General features: G+C 34.7%; 1 protein-coding gene across 6 annotated transcripts in view; it reads right to left on the reverse strand.

Annotated features, from left to right (window-relative positions):
- LOC148948206 (serine/threonine-protein kinase DCLK1) overlaps positions 1–19,558 on the reverse strand; it is a 177,750-nt gene that overhangs the window by 30,895 nt on the left and 127,297 nt on the right. For all 6 annotated transcript variants that reach the window (XR_016142213.1, XM_089094203.1, XM_089094199.1 and 3 more), the window contains exons 8-9: positions 6,603–6,749; positions 2,642–2,788 (exon numbers count right to left, since the gene is read on the reverse strand). Coding sequence is in view for 5 of the 6 variants with exons in the window: in XM_089094203.1 (XP_088950329.1) it covers positions 2,642–2,788; positions 6,603–6,749 (294 nt within the window). In the remaining variant the exon portion in view is untranslated. The remainder of the gene's footprint in view (positions 1–2,641; positions 2,789–6,602; positions 6,750–19,558) is intronic.

Raw genomic sequence — 19,558 nt, forward strand, 5'->3', positions numbered from 1 at the left:
TCTGGATACAAAGAAATCTATTTAGTTCACAGAATTATGGGAGATACCGATCAAACAGTTCGTGGTAACGAACTGTAAGTAAGGAGCGATAAGGCTCACTAGTAACCCAAACTCTAAGAAAAAGTTTTGATAACAATGGTCCCATCAAAAGAATCAAATTTTGATGCTCATTCAAAATATGTAGAATTCACCAAATTTAATGTACCCATCAAAAGTTACGAGCCTCAGGGAATTTGCCCAATTTTTGAAAAGGGTGGGAAACACCCCCAAAACATCAAGTGATCTTAATGAAAATGACATCATCAGATTCAGCATACCAGAGATCCCTAGCGTAGAGGTTTCAAGCTCCTATGTACAAAATTGTGCTATGTACAAAAAAAAATTTAGCTTTTTTTTACCGGAAGAAAGATCGCAGATCAGATTTTTTTTCAGAGGCGATCGTATCGAAAAAGTAATCGTAAAAGATCGGGAGGGGGCTAATTTGATTGGAAATCACAAGTGCTAGTGCTCTTTTTACTAAGTCTTTTTACATTTACTTTTAACTAATTCAATAACTTAGTTAAAAGACAAAAAGAAAAAATAAATCCATTATTGGGAAGGTTATTGGGATAGGTTTTTGGGAAGTATGCAGACGTTTTTCAGGGGCGATTTTCAGGTTACGTGGGAGGATCCTTCTATGGAGGAATCTTTCATAGGAGAAGGAAATTTTCCATGGAAAAAGAGCCGGGTTTCCCGTCATTATTCAAAAACCGGTCGGAAATTAAATAAAAAAACAAGTTTGTAACTTTTTTTTAACTGAAGTTTGTAACAAATTTGTAACTGAAAGTAAGGAGCAACATTACAACTTAAAACGGACAGAAATTATTACCTATTTGAGGGGTCACCCTCTCCTCATTACCTCACTCTTTATGCTAAAGTTTGATTTTTTGTTCCAGTTATTTAAGATTGACTCCTGAATCACAAAGGCCGCTTAATTAGAATAATGAATTATTTAAAAGTTAAAAAAAAACTTTAATCTAAAGAGCGAGGTATTGAGGAGAGGGCAACCCCCTCAAATATGTAATAATTTCTATCCGCATTAAGTTTTAATGATGATCCTTACTTTCAGTCGAAAAAACTTGTCTTTTACTTAATACACACAAGTGACTTGTCATTTCCGAATAGAAAATCGAGCTGAAACTTCCAGATTTTTTTGTGGGAGGGGGTAGGAGAGGTAAGGGAACTTAAAATTGTGGAAAGTGGGTAAAATAATTTTTAGGGATCTTTAAAAAGAGTATACGCAATGTTTTTTTTTTTTTTTTTTTTTTTTTACGCCTTCCATTCAACACGTTCTTTGTCAAGTATTGCAATAGCTTCTCCCAGATTCTTCAGAGAAGCTTCTTTTAATTATGCTATCAAGCTCAACTAGGTATAAAGCTGTACTTAGTAACATTATAAAAAGGATAAAGCTGTTTTCCATTCTCATTAACCATTCTTCTGTTAATCTTTCTTATGTGTACTTTAATTCATGATGATTGGACGAATTAAAGTCCCTTCTTGACTCCTGGGTCACACGGGTCTTCCGTTTTGATTCATTGATTTTCATCTAAGGAAGTTCATATTTAGCCTTTCTATTTCAATGTATGTGTTAACGTCACGCCTATTCTAGTGTTGCGCGTATACATTCTTGTACATGGCTGAAAAGCTTTGAAATATAATCTAAAAATAAAAAATAAAGTAATATAAAATACATAAAGAAACATAAAGCTTAGAAATATAATGAAATATATTATGGCAGGTACTCCAATGCACGTGGAGTGGTATCCACTGAAAACACCAGCTATTCCGTTTTGTGAGTAAAATCTTTCCAAAATTAAGTGAACATCATAAGCAGACTCGTACGCTGGTATTCGTTTTGAGGGGGCAAGATTTAGAAGAAGGGGGCAAAACTTGTGTAAACACAAAACTTAACGACTTATATTGAAAATGTACGAAAATCTAAAGAATTTGGGGGTATAGTAACCCAAATGCTCCTGCCCACTTGTCTGATGCATACCTAAGCCCATCTAACGTTTGAAGAAAATCTGAAATGGGTAGCTGGAACCTCTGCTTCGTTAAATGAGTTAAACCCAAATGCATATCTTGCGAAAACCGAATATTGGCACCCTGTTTTCAGGAAAAAAAGCAAACCTTGGACAACAGTAGATGACAACTCTGAGTACACGTTGTTCCGTTAGGATGAAATACAGAAAGAAGTACTTTCTTTCCTAAAGATTTAACAAAGACTAAAATGATTGCAAGAAGACTACTAAAATTTTTAAAAAAATGAACACTTTCACTCGGGATGCGCTAAAAAGTAAAAAAAGAAGAAGAAAATCCTGCTATTGAGAGAATTGAAAAGAAATTTAGACTTAAACTGAAGTTGTGGTGAAATTGTTACGCATTTTATAACTATTTGAGAACGAGTCTCCATGTCACGACCGTCCAATGCTGACATTTTTAGTCCTAATTTTTTTTTTTTTCTCCGGTTAGGTGGAAATTTTGTTTCCTACTTTTTAGTGCATTTGGAGATAAAAGTGTTTTTTTTTAAACGTTCATCTTTCATTATATTTTATTTATAAATGTTTTTATTTATAATCTTAGTAGAGAGCTATCATTTTACCTTTAGCCCATAGCCTGCTTCTGCCAGAATCTCAGGGGCAACATAAGTGGGTGTTCCACACACAGTGTAAATTGGTCCTGTTACTTCTCGCGCCAAACCAAAGTCGGCCAACTTTAAAGACCTTCTACCATTTTCTGCTTCAAAAACCTAAAAATTAATAAACAGAAACTAAATAAAAATCAACACAAGGTAACACTAACAGTTTAATAATTACGCGAGAAATAGTAAATGGAACATTGGATGGTTATAACTAAGCAATTGATTACTAAGTAATAATTTCATTTTCGGGGTGAAAGTTGCGTAACGGTGAAGCGGTTGATCCGTATCGATACGTCGGTACCGTCGTCGTTATCGACCTTCTTACCCGAAAAGACTCAATTTTGTCCGATTCCGAGTACTTGCTATACATACCGTGTATAAATTACTTCAAAAGGTCAGCTCTTCTTTTTGCACCGAGCACGGCTTATTGAGTCTTTACCAAATAATTTTTCTTTTAAGTTTTTTTTTACTTTTCTTTTTTGCCTTTTCTTTTGGTTTTATTCCTTGGCTGAAAACAGTCCTCATTTGGTTTTGTCTCTTTCTTAATTAATTTTTTTTTAAACTTTATTCGTTTTTTTGTCGCACATCAATTCCAATGTAGTGTCTGGTTCAGAATCCAAACTGTAGACAATGCAGTGTCTGGTTCAGAATCCAAACTGTAGACAATGTAGTGTCTGGTGCAGAATCTGGTGCAGGTCCAGAACCTCCTTACTAAACAACAGTAAACGGGGGATTATTTTGTAGTTTGAATTTTAACAGGAGATTTAAACTGTTTGTTAGGAGGGGAGACCTTTCATGCACCCTCTCTTTGTTGTGAACTTTCCGATTGTCACGTATTAAATTATTTCTAATCCTTCTTATTTCGAATAGGATCTGAATTTGACTTTACTAATACTATCAATAAGAGTTTATGTAAACTAGAGTATTTTCCCCCTCTTGTTTTGATACGTTCTTGTACACGGTCCTCGTGCGCAAACCACTTGTAGAGATGTTTTTTTTGGTGACGAATATAAATAATTGATTTTATAATTCACAATTAATTAGCTATGATAATTCAGCCATGAGGGATGGAAAATTTAGATTGTGTTTTTTAATTCAGAATAAAGGGCTGAGACAGGAATGCAACAATAAATAAAATGAAAGGAAATGACCCCTTTCTGGACACACTTTCTTTAATATTGTAAAGAATACAGTAGAGTTGCGTGACCAAATTTTAGGAATCAGCTCATATATCAGTTCCTGGAAATATTTGGAAATTTCATTCATCAAGCTGAGCAACTCATTTTTAAAACATAAAAGTAAGGTTGTCCGAAAAGCAGTTATTTACCTACTTATTAAACATAAATTAAAAAATTACTAAACCTGACTTTGACTTATATAAGCATAATCTGTCCTACAGTTTAGTAAGATATAAGAAATTTACGTCATTTTAAAGTGTACACAATGGAGAACTTGAAAATTTACAATTTCCTTAAAACAATATCACCATTTAATCGTTCCAAATCTACATTGCGCTAATACCATCGGAAAACTATCTAAAAGAACCTTAAAAAACAACTTATGCAACAATTTTAAAGTTCTTTAAGAAACACAGAAAAATACCTTTACCTTTTGGTGACAAGTAGCATGTCCATAATAGTGCCAGTAAAAAAGTAACAGACCGGTAACAAAAAATTTACCTTATATGACAGAAGGAACCGATTAAGTCTTTGACATCGTCAAAACAAGAAAAAAAACGTCTTAAAGTTATACACATTGCACAAACATAGAATGCTTTGATGAATTTTTTTCATGTAAGCTGCAAGCACTGAAAGTTTTTTTTGCTTTTCTTTTTGAATTTTGGGTGGTAAGAACGACTCTCAACTCTTCCAGACAAAAGACAATTTTTTATTAAATAACCTATAAAGTATATTTTACAAAATCTACTACATAATAATTATATAAAAAAATATACATACATATTATGAAATGTAACATATCATATAGCCTGCATCACAGGCATTTTGGTGGCCCTCCTTTTGTTTGGACAAGATCGTAAATGGCTTGGGCGGTAGCTCGGGTCTTCCGCCTTCATATTTCTCTGGCGACAGCTCGGGCCTTTGGCACGCGCAGATGGCCCTCACCTCGCTGAGGTGACAGCTCGAGCCTTGCCATAGAAATTCACTCCATATTGTACTCCTTTTATACATTATACATTAAGGAGAAAATATAAATGATCCATATTAATAGAAATATACTTTTCTCCTTCCTTCCTTTGATTTTTTTATTGGAAATGGGTGAATAAACACAACCCGACAGTGGGAGGGGGGGGGGGGCATTGTTTAAATAAAGGTCAAATTAAAGCAAGGCTTAAACGAAATTAGAATTATTTCATGCAACAGTATAAACGCTTGCCACCTATTTTGGAATACAAACTTTCTCATAATTTCACAAAACAATCAATTTTCAAATTCTCTCACTTATATTCTAGACTAATGGAGCTTAGCATATGACAGTCACTGCTCAATAAGGATAAATGACTTCATAATCAACATCTTTCCTTTATTTGATGACTATCTCAAAGCCTAGAGTTTAAGTTCTACAGTAATGCAGAGTATTCTAGGCTAGTACAGCTTAGCATATTATCTGTGCTTTCACTTTTCAGTTTTAATTTTCCCTATTTTCATAACAATTTTCTCAAACATTTCTCGTATTTAGGTCTGATTTCTCCTGATTTTCGTACTTATAAAAAAGGACATTTTGCCCTAGATTTCTAGAGAATTTACACGAAAATCACAATGCAGCATCAAATTCTTATGTTATTTTAGACAATGATAGTGTAAAGCATCTTTCACACTAACGAGAATGTCACGACAAAGTTCAAATAATCGTTATCTTTAGCACTTTATCGCATGTGGCGTTTGCCCTCGTCTTGAAACCAGCGACATCTTCCGGTAAGCTGACAGCTGACGAAGTTTTATCTTCCTTTTTGAACCAGTAATTGAAAGGAATAAGTGATACTTTCCGAGCCCTGGGTGTCTGTTTTGATCAATTTCAGGAGGCTGAACAAACACTCAGCCGGGATATCGGTAGAAGATAACGCAGTTCTAAGTCTGATTTTGCCACTGCGAGTCTTCAAACCAAGTACTCCCTCAGGTCACCAGTGAATGTGTTACATGAGTTGTTCCTTACAAAATCCGCGGATGCTCTATTTGAAAAGTCCCCAGCGAATTTACAGATGACCACGGGATAAAAGATCACCAACAGATTGAAAGAATCCCTGAGTGCAGAAGTCGCATGCTCCTATTCAACAATAACTTCAGAGCGTAAACAATACTCCCTTAGGTCGGTAGTCTACACCAAACAAAGGCATTGCTTGCAATGAAACAAAACACTAGGCTACCTTAATCACTAAATAAACAATGTCATAATATTCCACATTTTAGCTTTTTTTTAATTTTGCGCCAATCATCGCAACATGAGCTTTTTCAAGACAACAACAACATATCGTATGAAAATTTTTCAGCCTTCGTTAGAACAATCAAACTTTCTCTGAATATCCCAAAAAATTCTTATTTTACCCCGGATTCTTCTGAAGCGATAGATTCAAAATACTTGTCCCTAAAAGAATTATTTTTCTCTAAAATAGGTGTATTCTCCCTAGAAATAGAAGCCCATGAAATTTCAGTCACAGCTTAGTAAAGGATAAAATATTTTCACAACCATCACCTTTCTTATGCTTTACGACTAGCTCAAAGCCTTGTGTGGACAGTCTAGACTAAAATACACTATTCTATACTAATAGAACTTGGTATATTACATTCACAGCTTAATAAAGGATTTTATACTTTCATAAACAACATCTTTCCTATGTTCTACAGATAGCTTTAAGCCTAGAGGTGAAATTAAGACCCCAAGAGGAAACATCCAATTATCCACTTACCAGTAGGTTCTCAGGCTTGATGTCCCTGTGGACAATATTGTTTGAATGTAAGTAATCAAGGGCCGATGAGAGATCTCTAAGCATTTGTGCTGCTTCAGGCTCTGAGAATTTCCCAGCTGTTGCAACCGCATCAAATAAATCTCCACCCTGTAAATCAAATGTCAAATAAATAAGATAATTCTCCTATTTTATAAAGCTAAGCAAATATTAGGCAAGTCAAGTTTCTTTATTTATTTTTGATTTCACAGATAATGAACTACCCTTTCACCGTTACATGGAAAGGGTCTTAAAATTTTAGTTGTGCTTTGTTTTAAGGTTTGAATTTTTTTTTTTTTTTTTTTTTTTTTTTTTTTTTATATATATAGTATCCTTGGATTTAGTAATTTTAATGTTATTATCTTGCACTGAGGACGGTCAAGCGGAGTTCTTGACCGAAATATTTGCATTTTAGTCCATATTTTTTCACTGGCTTGTATTATCCTCGTTTTCTCTTTTTTACTATCATTTCGTTTTACAGATAATGGCTTTTTGACTTGGAAAATATTGTCTAAACTTGAGTTTGAAATATGAATAAATAAAAAAAAATTTGACCAACGGAGTAAGAGAACTGATTAATGAGGGTCAAGTAGTGATTTTCTTTTTCCCTTTTCAGGAATCTATTAAGGGGATGGTTCTAACAACAATCCAAACAACATGATTCCAAAAAACAACTATCATTTTGTTGTTTGGAGAATTTCGTATTAGTCATTAGACTTATTGGTCAACTTCTTTTTTAATTTTATCTGTTTTTCAAATAATTGTTCACTCTCTCTGAAATATCCAAACATTGAGCTTTGCGGTATACCGTTCTGTATGAAGGTGTTCAGTTCTTTTTTATTATTAAAAAAAAAAAAACACAAATAAATTCTTGGTAGCGTATTTCACAGAAACAACCTTTTTGGGGATTTAAATATAAAAAAAATGAAAATTTTCGTATATAACCGAAGAAAAATGAGCAAGAATCGTTTTATTTTACATTAAGTACATGAAATAACGTTCTGTTGTCAATGACAAAGACACTAATAAATTGGGGTACATCATAAAGTTGAATAAGTTACTTTTTGCAATTTTCGGAGCATCAGCACCCCATACCATATTTGAATTTTAAGTAGGTATTTTGAATTCACAGTAGCTCAATTTTAAATGTGTACATTGGCCGAAATATTTGCTGAAATGCTCTATAAGTAACCTTCCAAAAAGGGCTGCCGCTCCTTAGGATTTTTCCCCAGTTCATGATATTCCATTCCAAAGTTTGAGATCTTGGGAAAACTGTGGATTTTAAACATTATCCCCAAGAATAATATTAAGTTTAACATACCATTATTATTATTCAATATATTAGGATTCTTTTTTCAAGCATTAGCAGTGCGTTCGAGCACCTCTTATCCGACTTATCCGCTTAACACTAACTTTCCAGGATATAATATATATAAAAGATAACAACCAATACTTACCCCTACGTAAAAAAAATGATACTGTTTTAAGAAAAGAAAAGTCTTTAAGTAGCTTACAGAAAATTAAAAACTACTTGGTACTTGTATGGAATCTAATACACACGCGAAATGTGAAGTTTGGTTAATGCTAATGAAATAAAACAAAATAGGATGAAAAATATAATAGTTTAGAAACAAATTTCGGCTATATATTTGCACATTAGGAGGGGGCGGGTGGGGATAAAGCATAGTATATATTAAATACGCAGCGTAGCTTAACCTAGGTACCTTTTTTGCCCCTTAACCCCAAAAAACTAAAGATTAAATAGTGACCACGAAGTGAACAACAACTCACTAGCTAGCGGAAACCCGGTTTTGAATAGCATCTTTGACATTCTATATGCGTTTCTCTTCGGGTGTGAACTAGATTCCATACAAGTACCAACTACTTTATAAGGCTCTCAATACCCGTTTACCAAGCATGGTATCGATAACTTTTAGCATTAAATTTAAAATTCTCCAAAAACTTCAGCAAGTTTGGTTTTCAGTAAAGCGCTGGTTTATCAAGATTTTATTAATAAAGGAAAATATATTGTCAGTTTACTTGAGCTACGTTTAAGGGTACATGTTACATAGACTGCAAAGCTTTTGCTCATTTTTAGTTTTTCTTTTAACATACAGAATTAAGCCGTGAAAAAGAAAAAAGGGCATCAATCGTAGGTTTTTACTACCTGCCTCTCTCAAACTTCCACACGAAATACGTGCAACGTCCATCATATAGATAATAACTCCGAAGGGTATATTATCACCAGCATCTTTGAGAAAGTGCACTTAGAAAATTCAGTTATTTATTAATTACTCTGCTTTAGCTATAATATAGTTTTTGTACAACATATCGTTTAGACACTTAGTGCGTAGTATCAGGAAAACTTGGGCAAAAAGCATCGCTTCTATTTATGCTTGCCTTCCTGAATTCGCAATATAAACTTCCATCAAAATCATTTATTCTGGTTATTCCAAAAATAAGATTAAGTTTTGCTTTTTAAGATTATGAGACAAGTCCTACGATCTGCAAATCTACAGCACCAACAGCTCATTTAAATTTAATGGCGATTCAGAAAAACTTTGCTCTATATTTCAACGAAATTAGTAGAACCGGGAGAAGAAAACTCCATAAAATTAGTTCAAATCTAAATTCCGGAAAAGCTCTGTAAGTTGTATTCATCTAGTTCAACTACTTTCTTCAAAATATAAAACTATCTCAGAATTTGCGATCTTCAGCCTTTGCACCAAATTTGGGCCAAAATCGACGTTTTGCAGGCCAAAATCGATGTTTTGAAGCACAAAATGGCAAAAAATTACAATTTTTCTGGCGCGACATCTTTCATTAATCAAACAAGGACACAAGATATTTATGTTTGCTTTCAAATGAGTCCTCTCTCGATGCTCTTGGAACACTGGTTGCATAGGGTGGTCCCTGGGGGTGGGGGACAGAAAAACAGACACACATTACTGTTACTCATGGTAAAATATAATTTTCTTTTTTTCATAGTGGGAGTGGAGGGGGGTTTAAACCTCCACTTTAGGGTCTGCTACAATGGCGACTATATTGGTGTATTGGTGTAACTTTTACAGAATTATACAAAATACCAATGAAGTATTTCCTTCTTTTATATGAAAACGATTTGAAAACGTTTTCTATTCTGAAGTTATATATACATATACATACATACATATATATATATATATATATATATATATATATATATATATATATATATATATATATATATATATATATATATATAAAACCAGATAACTGGAATAACTCAATATTCTTGATGAAAATAGCCAAAATATCACACGCAACCCATAAAACTATGGATAAATCAACATTCTTGATGAAAACAGCCAAAAGATCACATGCAACCCATAAAACTACTCATTATAACTTTAAAATCAACCCAAATTATGGAGCTAATTAAATAAACTGAACCCCAATTTAGCAAATACCAGCCAAATATATTTCTTTTTTCTTTACAAAGAATAAACAAAAATAAAGGTGTTTAATGAGTTTCCACTGAAAAATGTAAGGTTTTTAACTGAAGAAAATTAAAAACAGCAGATCCACGTTTTCTAACGTTGCAAGAATATTTTTTTTGACCCAATCTCTGTGTAAAAAAAAAAACAAAAAAAACTTAAAATCTGGGAACAAAACCTACCATGAAAAATCGTGCCAAGAAAAAGAGCCCCTATCTTGACCTGCAACTTGCAATCAATTTATATCATCCATTCCAAGTGATATTAACGTAAAAAATACAAAGAAGCTGGAAATAATAATACAGATTGCATATTCTTTAATGACTATAATCTCGACAAGGTGTAAAATGGCCAATATTTCTGAAATACTATTTGACGTGCTTTGATTCAGGAATCATACCATAATCTTGACTCTTATCTAAATGCGTTTCTTAAGCACCATCAGCAGCTTAGCATCACCCTTGAGCAGCTTAAGCACCATTAGGCAGATCAACATGTCATCCTTAGGCACCATTCTCAAGAAGGTTCTTTAATGATCTTGAGTTGAATTATACCCCTTTCTCAGCCATCAAATTGCAATCGGCTCAATTCAACATAACATTAATGTGACAGATAAATAAAGACAGTGTTTCTTTCCATTAGTATATTAAGCAAAGTTTTTACTGAAGAAAGCAAAATCAAATTTTCGCTACTTAAAATCTTATTAGAAATCACACCACGAACGACTGATCAATAAACTTATCTTTCCCCTAGTTTCATCCCGTAATTCTAGATTAGAAATAGGGCGTTAGCTCTCACTAAGAAAATTAAATTCCAAAGGATAGGCAGAAAGACCTTACTAAAAACGTTCCACCTAATGGAACATTCAATATCCAAATAATTACTTAACTTTTTCAAGAAAAATACAAAACAAACCCACATGGAGAAACTGTTATACGTCCACTTTGGTCTTAAATACATTTTTCTTTCTGATAAGTTTGGCATTACAGTTGACCTAATCTTTTATCTAAACAGCTCTCCTTAGAGCACTAAGGTCAGTGAAAATGAAATTTAATTGTTTGAATTGATTAAATACAAACTTAAACAAACATGTCTGAATACGGCAAGGGATAGTTTTGGAGTGCGAAATGTCTGGTCTGATCGTGGGCTAATTCTCACAAAACTCCTAACAGACACCATTGCTCGCAGGATTAAGTCACTGGTGGATTGGTTTTAGTTGGTTGTGCTTATTTTGTTATTTTGGTTTATTGTCTATCAATGTTTTGTTCTGTTTTCATTTATTATTCTTATAATTATTTATCTGTTCCTAGAGCTCAGCTGCGCCTTTTTTTATATTATTATTATTATTTTTTTCACAATGAAAGCTATGAGAGTGTTTACTAGATATAAATATGTGTGATGTACCAATCGGTACCACATCGAGGTAGAGCCGGTTGGAAAGTTTCCCGTTTGATATTGATAGTTATTTTCTTTCGAATTTGGCGAATGAAGTCTACTGTGAGTTATAGACCTTTGCAGTTTAGTAAATATTGGGATTCCTCGTATCTTGGAAATATGCAAAATGCCCGTTTCAATGTGTGTTCGTGGAACTGCCACCTTACTTCTTCGTATGATGAGATATTTTATTTTATTTCGAATTGTCGGAATCTCCATCTTATGGCCCTTTGTGAAGGTTTTTTGAGCCAGGATAGTCCTCTCTCGTCTTTTAGTTTTCCAGGTTACTAGCTTACCGCTAGGAGTAGTGCTTCAGTGAACCGCGGCGGACTCAGTTTGATAGTAAGTGATTTACTTAAATAGAAACCAATGGAGGATTTTGATGTCTGGAAAGAAGGTAGGATAGAAATAATTTATATTGAAACTGAGATTGGTATGAGGCTGACTCGGTTCAATGAACCACGGCGGACTCGGTTTGATAGTAAGTGATTCACTTAAATGGAAGCCAAGGGAGGATTTTGATGTCTGGAAAGAAGGTAAGATAGAAATACTTTATATTGAAACTGAGATTGGTATGAGGCTGACTCGGTTCAATGAACCACGGCGGACTCGGTTTGATAGTAAGTGATTCACTTAAATGGAAGCCAAGGGAGGATTTTGATGTCTGGAAAGAAGGTAAGATAGAAATATTTTATGTTGAAACTGAGATTGGTATGAGGCTGACTCGGTTCAATGAACCACGGCGGACTCGGTTTGATAGTAAGTGATTCACTTAAATGGAAGCCAAGGGAGGATTTTGATGTCTGGAAAGAAGGTATGATAGAAATATTTTATTTTGAAACTGAGATTGGTATGAGGCTGACTCGGTTCAATGAACCACGGCGGACTCGGTTTGATAGTAAGTGATTCACTTAAATGGAAGCCAAGGGAGGATTTTGATGTCTGGAAAGAAGGTAGGATAGAAATATTTTATATTGAAACTGAGATTGGTATGAGGCTGACTCGGTTCAATGAACCACGGCGGACTCGGTTTGATAGTAAGTGATTCACTTAAATGGAAGCCAAGGGAGGATTTTGATGTCTGCAAAGAAGGTACGATAGAAATATTTTATATTGAAACTGAGAGTGGTATGAGGCTGACTCGGTTCAATGAACCACGGCAGACTCGGTTTGATAGTAAGTGATTCACTTAAATAGAAGCCAAGGGAGGATTTTGATGTCTGGAAAGAAGGTAATATAGAAATACTTTATATTGAAACTGAGATTGGTCTGTGGCTGACTCGGTTCAATGAACCACGGCGGACTCGGTTTGATAGTAAGTGATTCACTTAAATGGAAGCCAAGGGAGGATTTTGATGTCTGGAAAGAAGGTAAGATAGAAATATTTTATATTGAAACTGAGATTGGTATGAGGCTGACTCGGTTCAATGAACCACGGCGGACTCGGTTTGATAGTAAGTGATTCACTTAAATGGAAGCCAAGGGAGGATTTTGATGTCTGGAAAGAAGGTAAGATAGAAATATTTTATATTGAAACTGAGATTGGTATGAGGCTGACTCGGTTCAATGAACCACGGCGGACTCGGTTTGATAGTAAGTGATTCACTTAAATGGAAGCCAAGGGAGGATTTTGATGTCTGCAAAGAAGGTAAGATAGAAATATATTATATTGAAATAGAAATTGGTATGAGGCTTGGCGCGAGGAAAATTATCCTATCAGTAGTTTTTAAGCCTCCAAGCGCGTCGTATGAGGATTTCACAGAAGGTTTCCAAAGTCTTTCAATGATGGTTCAGAGGTCATGATGGTAATGATGGCAAGAGTTTTTATGCATGGGTGATTTTAATTTTGATCTTTTATCTACAGGTGGTTTTAACTTAGATTTTTTAGATTTTATGGTTTCAAATGATCTTTTTCCCACACTAGCAATAACTACTAGGATCACGTATCACTCTGCTACCCTGATTGACAATGTGTTTGTCTCTTCAAAGTATATCCGAAAGGCATTTTCTAATATTTTAGTGAATTTGACGTCTAACCATTTCCCAGTGGTATTTAGTTTAGATTTATAAGTGTCACGCCAGAAAACATTCAGATGTTTAAAGAAGAAATAAATGCAACATCTTTTGAATCTGTATTGAACCAGGAAGACACATGTGAAACTTTTGCACAATTTAGTAGCATCATAACCACTCCATATTACGGTATAAAACTTGTCAGCTGAAGACACTCAGACAGAGACCAAATATGTCGAGAAAACGATGGGTTGATGAACAGCTAGTGAACCTATTTAAACAGCGGGACAGTGCGTTTCAAGATTATCTGAAATCTTCAAAGGAGGAAGATAATGCTCATTTTAAACAGATTCAAAATATGGCGAACTCAGTGAAAAGGGAAAACAAAGAAACAGTATTAGTTGTCACTTTTTGAGGAAAATAAAGCAGATCCGAAAAGAACTTGGAAAGTTATCAATGAACTGGTTAGCGTGCCTCAGAGAACTCAAGACCCTCGAATTGAAATCGAAGGAGTGGTTGTAGAGGATAGACAAAAGGTGGTTGACGAGTTTGGTGATTATTTTACCAATATTGGAACGAAGATACAAGGAGAAACTAGAAATTCTCAAGCTCTTGTGAATGGCAAGTTGTTTGCTAGTGAGCGGGGCGTAGGAATGGAACTAAAATTTCGTCCCCGTGATTCAGCAGAATTTTCAAAGATCATCAGCTCGATTGGATCCAACAGTGCTGGGATGGATGGTGTTAACCTGAAGACTATTCGATCAATTCTGGTGTACATTCTTCCTGTGCTAGTGCACCTAATAAATTTATCAATGGAGAAGAGTGTTTTTCCTAAATTATTGAAAATAGCAAAGATTCCCCTCTCTACAAAGGAGGCACTCAAATGGATATATCGACTTGGAGGCCTATTTCTATCTTGCCAGTGTTTTCGAAAGTTTATGAAAAAGTTATCCATGGAAGACTTTATAATCATCTCACGAGCCTGCATGCATTGTATGATGGTCAGTTCGGATTCCGAAAGAGCCATTCGACTTCGCATGCTGTACAGCATCTTTTAGAAAATGTTAATTTAGCTTTAGAAAAGGGCGAGTATTGTATCAGTATTTTTAGAGATTTAAAAAAAGCGTTTGATACTGTTGATCTCAGTACTTTATTGGAAAGATTAAGAGATTATCGTGTAAAAGGGAGATGTTTGGATTAGTTTAGTTCATATTTAAATGATAGGTCAGTGACGGTAAATCTAGGAGAGAAGTTTTCTAGGTTTTTTGCTGTTTCATGTGGAGTTCCTCGGGGTTCTGTTTTAGGACCCCTGTTGTATTTAATGTATGTCGATAGTATGCGGTTCTACATTCCTGGTGCGTCTGTGACATCTTTCGTCGACGATATAGCACTTGTTGTGGCAGCGAAGACTCTTGAACAACTGGCCGAGAAAGCAAACAGAGGTCTGCAAGGGTTGAGTGAATTTGTAGGTACTAGCTTACTTAGCATTAACGCGGCAAAGAGTAATTATATTCTGTGTAATCGGACTGGTATATCTCCAAATCTTCCCAGTGAAATAGGAATTAACCTCAGCTGGAGAAGACACGCTGATGTGGTTGCGTGTAAGGTAGCGCGTGGCCTTGGGATTTTAAGACGTTTTCAACATTTTTTACCTTGTCATATTTTAGTTCTTTTGTATTACTCTTTGACTGTACCGTATATAGATTACGGATGCATGATTTGGGCTAGTAATTTTACGTGCAATTTTAAACGAGGACAGATTTAGCAAAATAAAGCAGTGAGGGCAATTGTTAAGTATGATACAGGAGTTTTAAGTACAGAGTCGAGTTTTATGAGAATTAGGATTTTGAATTTTAATAAAATTATAGATTTTCAAATTGGTATTTTTGTGTTTCAGAGTTTGAACTGTTTTGCGCCTGATATTTTTAATAATTTTTTCCGTTTTAATTCAATTTATCACGCATATGCAACGAGAAAAGCTGAAGACCTGGTAAGTGAGCCAAGAAGTACGGTTCGTTCTAGCTATGTGGCAAAACACATGGGTCCGGTGGTCTGAAATACTTTTCCAGACTCAATTCGAAAAGAGGAAAGTGTGCCGCAATTCAAAAACCGGTTAAAGAAGCATCTCCTTGTGGGCAGTTGGTGAGTGGTGGACTGGATTGTGAGAGAGGACAATTTAAGTATTTTTTTTTTAATTTATTGTTCTGTAATTATTGTTAACATCTCTATTTTTGTTCTTTATTTGTGTGTATTTCAGTGATGCTTTGATTAGTTGTATAATTTAGTAATTGTGCACTGGTTGTGTTTTTCAAGTATACTTTTGTGCTTTGTTTCTAACCGGTCGTTAAGCCAGTAAGAATTATTTTTAATAAAGTTGTTGAATCCTGAAAATGTAGGCCTATGTTTTTCAAATAAATATAAAAAACAGTAAATTCAATAAATTCAACCTTGAACGGAAAAGTGCAGTTTCCACACTGCAGTTATGCAGTTCTTGACAGTAATGGACGACGAATTTAAAAAAAAAGATGCAGATGAAAAATCAGCAAAAAACAAGCTAAAACATAAGGCATAAAACAGCTTAAGAAGCTATAGTTTTCATTTGAAGACTGTCTTTTTGGAATTAACACATAATAAAATTTTGAGTTTTTATATACAAAAAGCGATGCCAAATTTATTTAAGCAGTTTTGCTTAGTTTTCTTCACAGTTGAACATGACAACACTGACAGCTTAACAGACGCTTATATAGCAATAGCTTTCCTTTGAATAATGTCTTGGGGAATCAACACATTGTAAAATTTCGAGTTTTTATATACAAAAAGCGTTGCCAAATAAGTAGTTTTGCTTATTTTTCTTCACGGTTGAACATGGCAAGACTGACAGATTAACAATTAGCTTAAGAAGCTATAGCTTTCCTTTGAAGACTGTCTTTAGGAATCAGCACATTGTATAACTTTAAGTTTTAATATACAAAAACGTTGCCAAATTTAACTAATTAGTTTTGCTTATTTTTCTTCACGGTTGAACGTGGCAACACTGACGAAAATGCAGTACTGCCATAAAACGTTTTTTAATCAACTTAAAGAAATATCCTGGCGAATCGCAGTTTCAAGTATGAATAAACATAATATTGGCCCAGGGGGAAAAGCTAATCATGGGTGTACACAGCTAAAGCGATTGGGTGGGGAATCCAAGACTAGACAAAGAGAAAGAATTCCCGAGCAAAAAACAAAACGACCGGTCTATGGCCAGTAGAAAGAAAAGGAAATAAAACAGTCACAAAAGCACAAAAGTAACTGCACAAAAGAGGTTGCTTTGAGTGTTCATTATGGAGTGGAATTTGTATGCATTGGTTTGATTTCTTTTTTCCATTCTTTTTATTTTAGATTTTATCCTTTTCCTGTCTTGAATTATTATGTTTTAGATTATTTCTATTCTTAACACTAAAGACATCTAGTATTATACAGACGAAATATTTGTCAGGATGGTTGTCTTTTCTTTCTACTTAGAAAGAAACCCATTATTTGTTGTTGTTTTTTTTTCTCTCGATTTTTCCTTCTTTGTTTGGTCATGGTAGGCGTTCGATTTTACATTTTTATAGGACCCAAGTCTATCATAACGCGCAGGCACAATGGAAGCTGTACTTGCGTTTTCAAGCAGTTCACGATAACAAATATATAGCAATATATACATAAAAAAAAACAGGTTTTCATGGTGATTTCAAATATATAAAACTCATTCAGTTTATTGTTACTCATAGAAATTATCAGGCCCAGGACTTTTGGGAGAAGGGGGAAATAAAGCCAAGAGGAGTGGTCTTGATAAAAATTTTGTCGTCAAATTCAACACGTCAGAAAATTCCAGAGCGCATGTTTCAAGTCGATCTACAAAAAAGTGTTATTTCCTATTTTTGCCGAGAAGTAACGTCACGAACGAGTTTTTTTCTTCTTTAAGAAAAAAAAAAAAAAAACAAGGCAAGTGAGGCAACTAAATAAGCGAAAATCATAATCTAATAGCAGCACTCTTTAAGAATCTTATAAAATTACATCCAATCAGATTAAAGAAAAATATAAGGCACTATATGAACCCACTTGTGATCCCCCACTCCCCTCTCACCTCAGAGATGGGCTTCGCTTCTTATAAATAAAAATGAATTAAGTCTTATTGCATTCGAGTCAAACAAAATAGTCAATTAACTTTTAATAATTAAATAAACCACAAGTTTTGTTTCTAAAAATCATCGTTTTAAGTATTAAGTACTAGTAGGCAAACACGGACTAATAGAATTATTTCCTTTTTTGTCTTAAATAGCTTGATTAGATGAACTTTGCCCTTTAGAAAATAAGATCAGCTTTTCCGTTTTTCACGAGTCCCCTTTCTCGTCTAACTAATACATGGAAACAAGTTGATTGGACATAAACTTATCCTGATTATTTTCCTCTTATGCCTCCGTGGGAAACCCATTACAAGGGCCAAGTCATGCATTTTCCTTTCCTAATTTATTTGGTCATAGATATGAACCTAATGGAAAAGGAACGACATTCCCCCAAGAAAAAAGGATTAGTATATCCATCATAGACCATCTATTCTTGGAAAGAGAGTAAGAACGGCGTTGGTAATAAAAAGAATATGCTGTTCTATATAAGATTAAAAAAAAAGAGAAATAAAAAGGATTGGAATAAAAGGCAAATATTGAGACGGATCTGTACATTTGTGGAATTTAAACGAATTCATTCTCAAAACTTTTTTCAACGTAAAAGAAACTAAACATGTCTTTTAAAATTATGTTAACTTACACAAGATTACATAGGGAGCCGGCGTTTCACTTCACACTCCCCGGACAATTCCCTCATGGAAAATTCCCCCTCACGCAAAATTAAGCAGCCCCGGAGAAGGTAAAAAATAGATACCTCAAAATGTCGATCAGGTGTTCTAAGGGGGTAACAAAGGATCAACAGTTTTAGCATAGGGGCTGGTTGGTCTCCAATCACTTTTGACTAACAAAAAAGGATAGAACTCGCAATTTCAGATAGAATAAGCATCCTCCAAAGATTCTACGACTACGAGGGGGAGGTCGGGGATGAGAAAGGGACAGCCACCCTCCTATACAGAATAAATTCTGCTAATATTAGGATTTGATGTTACTCTTTATGTTCATAATAACGGTATAGACCACTAATATTCCCAAAAATCAAGTGAGATTAAATTTCAATTTCTACACCCCACCCCCATGTCTGAGAGCTAATTCTGTATTTACCTGAAGGCTCAATGAGTTAGGAAGTTTTGGCATTAAAATACACCCTTTGAGGCTTCTATCCCTTCTTAACAACACTGAAAAAGGGCATTGGAATGGGGTAGTTGCCCTCCAATCACTTTTGCATCTTAAAAAGGGCCCTGGAACTTTCAATTTCCAAGTTAATGAGCCCTCTCCAAAGTTTATACGACCACTTTTCCATTAAAAGCCTTATCACTTAACAATAGACAACTTCCATAGCTTGGGTGGTGGCTTGTTGCCATCCAATAACTTTTGTCTCTAAGAGGACAATATAATTTTTAATTTGCAATCGAATGAGCCTCCTCCAAAGTTTATACCACCAATCCTTCCATATGAAGCGCCTATGGGAAAAAATAAATAAATAAATAATAATACACTGAGCCCTTATGAGTCTTTACTATGGGAAACACCATAGATTTGCCTCTGACTTTAACAGGTGAGTAGAACTTTCGATTTTACTTCTAATGAACATTTAAAATTATATAGGAGGAATATGGGAGGGAATTACTCGAGGGAGATTTTCAAGGGGGGGGGGGGTATTTCCGGGGGTATAGCGCCTAGACCCGTTTACATGATAGGCAACGAAGGTTGTCCCCGGGGAAGGGGATGTGTGTCTCTAATAACCAAAAAAGCTCAAATATCAATATTCATATTTTATCAATCTTTTTAAGGTAGATCCTCTGATGAACCAAGAAAGGATGAGAATCTGCCCTGGAGCTTTTCA

Source organism: Artemia sp. Qi Xiang Cuo, chromosome 9 (genome assembly GCF_049724085.1).
Source record: "Artemia sp. Qi Xiang Cuo chromosome 9, ASM4972408v1, whole genome shotgun sequence".
Taxonomy (NCBI): Eukaryota; Metazoa; Arthropoda; class Branchiopoda; order Anostraca; family Artemiidae; genus Artemia; species Artemia sp. Qi Xiang Cuo.